The sequence below is a fragment of the Odontomachus brunneus genome, unplaced genomic scaffold (genome assembly GCF_010583005.1).
Source record: "Odontomachus brunneus isolate Ranch 3 - 2012 unplaced genomic scaffold, Obru_v1 Obru_scaffold_133, whole genome shotgun sequence".
Lineage (NCBI taxonomy): Eukaryota > Metazoa > Arthropoda > Insecta > Hymenoptera > Formicidae > Odontomachus > Odontomachus brunneus.
The window spans coordinates 890,691-898,602 of record NW_022639583.1 but is presented as its reverse complement, the minus strand read 5'-3'; the positions used below and the strand labels follow the sequence as shown (position 1 = coordinate 898,602).

General features: G+C 42.0%; 1 protein-coding gene across 1 annotated transcript in view; it reads left to right on the top strand.

The window, feature by feature from the left end:
* Nucleotides 1-309: 309 nt before the first annotated feature.
* The window catches only part of LOC116850057 (Krueppel-like factor luna), a 570,824-nt gene continuing 563,221 nt past the window's right edge, over nucleotides 310-7,912 (top strand). The window contains exon 1 of the mRNA XM_032827867.1: nucleotides 310-1,869. Within this exon, the coding sequence (XP_032683758.1) occupies nucleotides 1,768-1,869 (102 nt within the window). The 5' untranslated portion in view covers nucleotides 310-1,767. The remainder of the gene's footprint in view (nucleotides 1,870-7,912) is intronic.

Below are 7,912 nucleotides of genomic sequence, written 5' to 3'. Positions count from 1 at the left end.
GAGATGCTCGCTCCCGGCCGTCCTGCATCGATTGTTTAGGTCACGCCGTGGTACTGTTTACACCGACGACGAAAGTGGATCGCAGGAACGAACTGCGTTAAACAAAGGCTTTTTTTTCGTCGGTGACTCTCGCTCGTCATGTCGGCGAGAGCTCTGATTTCCCGTGACGCGAGAGGGGCGTCGCGACGCCACCGAGCGGTGCTGCCACGACGTCGCGCGGCCGTCGGTAGCGGTACTGTGGTGGCGCGCTCGGCTCCTCTCGGCCGAGTTCGGGCCAGCTCGCGCGCAGTTACGGCGAGGCAACGTCAGTCACTCTTCGGCACTCGCGCGGAAGAGTCCGTACGCTTTCAGTGGTCGGGGATATCGCCGGTCCCTTTAACGGAGTGTCAAATATCTCGTTCGGTGTTGTATCTCGACAGGTCTGATACCTGGTGACGTGCAATCGGTTTGGCCGATCGTGTGTCAGTCGCGCGACCGTCGCAGTGACACGGCGTAGCAAACCGGCGTCGGGTGAGACGCGCGCGCGCGCCGTGAAAAAGCCGGTTCGCGAGCAGTGACGGAGGAAGCGTGAGATATATGGGGAAATAGAGGAAAGCGGAGGAAACTAGAGAGAGAGAGGGACGTTGTGTGTGTCGTGGGCGACGAATACGCGAGTTTTCGACAGCGGTTCAAGTGAAGCGAGACGAATCGGTTACGACGGATACGCGCACCGGAAGGGATATAGATACAGGATCGAATTGAAGGGAGAAGTATAGTCGGAAGTCTCTCATAGAGAGAGAGAGAGAGAGAGAGAGGAAGGAAGAGCGCGTTGGTGGTAACACGACGGGAAGGACGACTACGAGAAGAGGCGCAGCGATACGAATGAACCGCGCAGACGACGCTACGCGACTCGAGCCGGCATTTTGACGTTGTGTCTCCCCCTCGTTCCGCGTGTGATGGATACTGTCGCGAGCAAGCCGTGCACGCGACGCCAGCAGACAGAACGTCGAGCCGCACGAGTGACGTCGTTGTCGCAGTGAGTTTGCTCCAGCCGTGTGTTTCATCGGTGACAGTAGCAGCAGCAACAGTAGCAGCAGCAGTAGCAGTAGCAGCAGTAGCCGCGATATCAACAGTAGCAACGGAAGCAATAGCTCGCTCTTCGCAACGACGTGGGAGCGAGAAAGAGAGGAGAGAGAAAAAGAGCGAGCGAGCGAGATAGAGCTTTTCGGCGCGTAGTGCGCGCGCGTTCGCGGAAACCGGAACAAACCGGGATACGGACTGCTTCGGGAAGTGTGCGCGGCTGTATCGCCTCGCGTCACGTCGTGTCGCGTCGCTCCAACCGTCCCTCTAATCGCGATCGCGGCAGCCGTTCTGTCCGCGCGTTCTCGCCGTCGTAGCCGCCGCGTTCCCTCGCGATCACGGAGTGGAGCCTCTCTCTCTCTCTCTTTCTCTCCGATGATACGCACGTGCGCTCGCCGCTACCTGCTTCGCTTACGTGCGTGCGTGCGCGCGAGTAATCGTCGCGAGTTGTACGCGCGTCGTCCACGCTCGACGCGCGTTCAGTGAATCGTTTGTTTTGCCGCGTTGTTTTTGCGCGTGCCACCGAACGCACAAGAGAGTGAGTGACGCCGGTGCTCGTCGGTGCTCCGAGAGAGAGTTCGTCTTATCGTCGCCGGTCGGTCGGTCGCTCATTCGTTCCTCGCGTTAACACGCGACACAAGTATAGCGAGGGAAAGAGAGTGCAAGTACAGCGGAGGGCCGTCGCGAGGGACTTAGCCGCGCGTAGCCATGGATATCCTGCCGAGCGGTAATATATTCCGGGAGCTGCAGGACATACACGACACCGGATACTTCTCGGCCCAGCCGTCGCTCGAGGATCATTGGCAACAGGTAAGGCACGCACTTGTGCTCTCGTCTGCGTATCGACGACGATCGAACGGTAGAGCCGGTCGGCTGTGAATCCCCCTGTGTTGTGAGCGCGCCGCTACGTCGACGGCTCTCTTTAACTATTGACAGATGTCACCGCGAGGGGAGGTATCGCGTCAGCCGTGAATCGATGTAATTCTGCATATCGCGGACACAGAGAAACACTGGTGATTGCGATCTTTAGTTGCCACGTATTTTCTTCTTTTCTTTTCTTTTATTAACATTTAGGGCATCGATACAATTATCAATACTGACAGACAGGTGCGCGCAAGTTTGACAGCGACTTCATCGCTCGATTTGCAACGCTCGCATTTCTTGTGAGTGGGCCACATGGCGCTCGTATTTGTCACAGGAGGATTAAACAGAAATGCGAAAGAATTACGAAAATAGTGATCGAAGTTTATCCGAAACGAAGTGCCGTGTAAAATGTGCTGTGACAGTGCCGAGTGAAACTTTTCGGAAATTTCTTGCCGCACAAATAGGAGAACTCGGGACATAATAGGAACTCTAAGGCTTATTAAGCAAGTTTCAAATATATTAAAAATAAATCAACTTGGTTTTGTACCAAAATATTCTTTGGTGCAACTATCCACTATAATAAAAACACAAGTTTTTATTATAGTGAAATAGTTTAAAAAAATAGTTTAAAAGGATGAAATTATTGTTTTATCAAAAGCGCCAATTAACTTCATTATGCCTCCTGTGCGAAGCAAAAATGAGATACTTTACAAAACTTGTTTATTTCCTAATTACTGGCTCTAAAAAGTTTTTAAAAATGACTTACTAAAACATACAATATATAAAAATACATTATTGCACGTTTAATTATTTATTAACAACACTTTTTTATAAAACGATAAAACTATTATTAAAATATTAATAACAATCATTATTTCTAGTATAGTAATTTTTAATATAAATTTTCTGAAACATAACACATGATAAAAAATAATGCAATTTAACATTTTAAGAACATAATGGCATAATTCTGTTATATCCTGAAATGTTTGAATTATATAGTACAAAACATCATAGATAGCCGATATTTGCATAGGCATTTAATTAAAATGACGATAAAAGATCGTCTGATAACGTTAGTATACATACACAATAATAAAAAATATAATCTTATCATTGTTTACCTTGTGCAAAACAAATTACAACGCAGTTGCGGAGGACGTAGCAAACGTATTAAACAATTTATGGCATCTTTCAGCTAAAAATAATACGACAACTGATAACAATACGCTGTAAGAGACATCAAACAGTAACAGTTGCAAAATATTTCGTTACATGGCAGCATCTCTGTAAGAAGTTATCGACCATCTCATTATGCTTCGTGGTCTCATTATGCCCCAGGTTCCCTTATAACAAGGAATTTTCATTATAGTGTGACATAAATTTAAGTGATTAATTCGATATACAGTACATTTGTTTCACAAATGCACTTAAAGAAAATGTAAAGCTTCTATCATAGATCGTTTCACATCGTGATAATCGTGAAAGTATATCTGGATATGGACGACGTGGCCTCGCCGTTCGATCATCGCCGTTTGTCTCCTCTCGTCGTCCCTCCGGAGGGAAAGAACGAGAACGTTTAGAATCGTACGCTCGCCATTCACTCACTCACTCACTCACTCACTCACTCACTCACTCACTCACTCACTCACTCACTCACTCACTCACTCATTCATTCACTACACGCGCATTTAGGCGTATCAGACGCCGCGACGCCGCGCTGGCTAAATTCGTTGGGAGTGCGGAGTGGTTAGTGACCTTTGACCTTCTCGTTGCGGCCGGTGTCAAGCGCTGCCGCTTGAAGGAACGTGTCTCTGCGCGTAAAACAGACTGTTACGCCTCTCGAATATGCCGGCTCATGATGTGCCTTGTGCCGTGACGGTTAACAAAACCTTAAATTGGCGTTTTAAATTGAATTAAAGAGCGGATCTCGTTGTGTTTGTGCACGTTTTTATTCCGAATTAACCACGCGGTGTTAATTCCAAACTTATATCAGCGGTTAGTTCGCTATCGCTTCACTAGTATCGAGTTTGAAATCGAATACTGAACGGCGGCCGGTTGTGTATCTATTGGTGTAATCGAATCTACAAATACATGGATAATAGTGCAGTGCTACCTCAAAATCGCCGCTTTTAGGAGTCCACCGCCGACAAAGCTGTTGGTCGATTTCGCAAATACACGGCGGAATTGAATTGTTGTTTCTGGGTCTAATTTACGCCGGGAAACGCCCGTTGAGTAGAAAATCGTATGACGTTCCTATCGCTCATCCGCGTATGTACTTATTTCTAGTTCGTTACTTATCGTCGAACTTGACATCTCAGACGCGCGTACGAGACGTTGTCGTTTATAGCATTGATCAGATTAATCTGAAAGGACAGACTACGGCGACTTTGGAATTGATTTAATCGGAAATGTCGAACCGATTTGCGATTTACTTCAACCTCTCAATTACCCGCGATATATTAGGTAAGGGATGGAGATGGGAGATGGAATGTAGGATACGGGACGATGAATTAGATCAAGTGAAAGGTAAAATATCGAGGAAGTTTCGGAGAGAAAAAGACATGGCGTTGAAGAAGGTGAAAAGTATAGACATAAGCTAAAAGTTAGATTTAAGAGAATGTAAGAAGAGGTGATAGAAAAGAAGGAGATTACAAAGTATAAAGAAGATAGTACAAGATATAAAAGAAAATAGTGTGGTGAAGTGTGAGATAAAATGGAAAAGCGATATGATAACTGTGATATTGACTATTTATTATAAAATAAAGATATAGACGGGTGTAAAAATTAGATAAAATTTAGGGAGTTGTAAAAGATCATAAATTAATAGGAGTATGAATTTTTTGTTATGTATATCTAGTAACAATATCTTGACATAAAAATATCAGATTTTATGGTGAATTAACATTGTCATGTCCATCTCAATTCTATTCTGCAAAAGAATCATGCTATAACGGTAACCGTCGTGGCCTCAACAAGAGTAATCTGAAATCAGTACCAATACATATTTTTTTATTTATTAGGGTTATAGTTATCAATTCTTACAGAGCGAATTTTGAAAAAAAATATTATAAATGGGAGTTATAAGAAATCAAATTTAATCTTTTCCATAAAATTTCGAGTTTGTAAAATAAATAAATAAATAGTAGTTCTGGACTTTGCGATAAACCTCCATGAGAACTGATAACTATAACTTTAATGAATAAAAATAATGTATTGATACTGCTTTCAGATCACTCCACTTGAAGTCGGCTTGTTGACTTTGTAACTTTTAACGACAGTGTTTTTATGTTGTCATTGTGCAACATTTATGTGTTGTACCTGCGATAACGATAGCAACGATAACGATTACGACAGTTTTTAAAAGTTACAGAATCAGTAGGCAAGATAGTTATCGTTGAAGTACAATTCTTCCGCAAAACAGAATTAATATGGACACAGTGATATTAATATTTACTATGAAATTTCATTTTCTTTATATCAAGATATTGTTAACAGACATACCTAACGAAAAATTCATATTCTTATTAATTTACAACTTTTTACAATTCCCCAAGCTTTACCTAATAATTTTATTCTTGTCATGCAATCTCTTAAAATACAAATGTGAATCAAGTCATACTTGGCGTGTAAGTGAGGTAATAGAACACACACACACACTTAACCGCGATATATATCGTTGTAATTGAATTCGTAATTAAACTTTCTTCGCGGCAAGGCACATTTGACGTCAATCGGAGAAGAAAGACCTTTCGTTCTCTCTCTAGAAGTACACGAGTTGCCAAAAAATTCTCCAACACGCTTCGACATTTTCAACGCGAGTGCGCGAAATTAAACGAGAGTTATCCGTCGTTACGGAACACAGCGCGCGGCGTTTCGCGCAACGAGGCGTCGGGAGTTGGCGAAATTCGCACGGAGAGTGATCGATCGCGAACTGCGCGCGCCGTGTTTCCGGGAATTTAAAAGGCAGCGGGGCGTCAAAATCGTACGTTCGGGAGCCACGGACGAGGCGACCTTGAGCCGCGCGGCATTAGATCGGTGGTACGTTCAGTGACGCGGCCGTGCTATAGACGCCGCGCCGCGTCCTGTTTGTTTACGAGTGTGCAATGACCTTTCTCCGGCGCGCGAGCGCCCAGCGTAAGAGAGGGACGGCACTCGTTCCCCATTCAATATCTGAGGCAGTAGAGTAGTGCATTTTTTTTTCTCGCTGCATCACACACAAACACACATATACCGCCACGGTAACAGTATAACACGGCACTTTTTCTTTTTCGGACTCCGGTACCGCCGTCGAAAAATACGACCGACGTCGTGATCCGTTTAACCCTTTATTTGGCAATGTTGCCTTCAAGCGGCATCGATTTGTACCGCTTGCGGAGTGACGTTGCCGCCTCGATGGCGCCCTGGGTTTCTTTCGTCCACTTTTGCGACCAATTTGGCCACACCAACTTCGCGACGCCCGGCGTTAAGTTGGGCCTGTAATTGAGCTTCAAATTGGGATAACGTCGCGATACGGCTCACTTAAGATTAATAGAGGTGTGAAACTTTGTTTATATATCCCTTTGAGCTATAGTGGGACGCTGGTATCCCACTATCTTCTCTTTATTTTTAATGATTTTAACTAACTCATTGGCAGAAATAATCGATCATATTACTATACACTCTTTCTCACACGCGCATAAACATGAGGAACTAAAAATAAGTAAAAAGTAATTTGAATGTTTAATTATTAAATTATTAAATTATAAAATTATAAAAGTAAGGAGGCACTTTTTCAGATAAAAATCACTTTTGGACTATTAGGAATTGACACGTTGAAAACTTTATTAACAGTTTATTAGGGATAAATAAGAGAATTTATAATTTTTTTTTCAAGATCTCCTATAAGCTCTATTTTTTACAATAAACTGTTGAAATATTGATAATATGCTGCAAATTTCTTGTAAAAAACGCAATCTCTTTTTCATATATCGAGGAAATGTGATAGTTATTTCCGGATAATGCTAAAAGCAAGATTGCTAATTTTGAAAAATTATGGTGATATCAGATCCACCATTTTGAATTTTAACTTTTTAATCCAAATCCATAGTCACAGCGACTTCGAAGTCTTTCATGCGCCAAATCTGAAGAAACTTCATTGATAAATAAAATGTAAGGCTCAAAGGGTTATACGGTCCCTCAGAGCTTAGTCGAGGAAACGACTTTGTTTCCTCGTGCTTGAAATATTATCGACTCTCGTCAAATTGGTGATAAAATTGCAATCATTGCAATTTGAATCCGTTTGCGATTCAGTGTCGATTCATTGTTATTGGACACATAATTCATCGCGATCGTAAAGTTGTCATCTAGAGTGGCGATTGATTCGCAGTTGATGCAATTTTGAAAACATTTCCGGTCGAACGTTTTTATTTGCACAAATATATTTATTTATTATCAATGAATAACGGATTTTACAAAAATAATTTTCAACATAAATTTACAACATAAATCTCTGGTTCTCCAAGTTTTATAGAAACTACATAATTTCACTTTCGTGCAGTTTTGCTTTTCAATACGAAATAATTAAATGTATGTTCTAACATTATTTTTATCTCTCTATCTTATTTTGTGCCATATCAAAATATGGTATCAAATGTTAATATATATAGTTAGAATATATAACCACAAATGACAAATACGTCATATAACTTGATGAGAATTCCTTTAAGTGACGTTCTCCTTCGTATAAATATATTTTTGGAGTTCAGCAAGTATTTCTGTCATCTTTAAATTCTTATATTTCTATCATTACGAAAGAGTAATATTAAACACCTCACTGAGTGTGTTCCTAAAAGAATCCTAATAATCCTAGAAATCCTAATAATCCTAAGAATAACTATATAAATCACACACATACGTCCTGTATTCTTATAACGTAAATTCTTTAATAAATATTGATTAGATATAACATAATTTTAATATCTCCAAATGTCTGCGATATTCTTGTCAA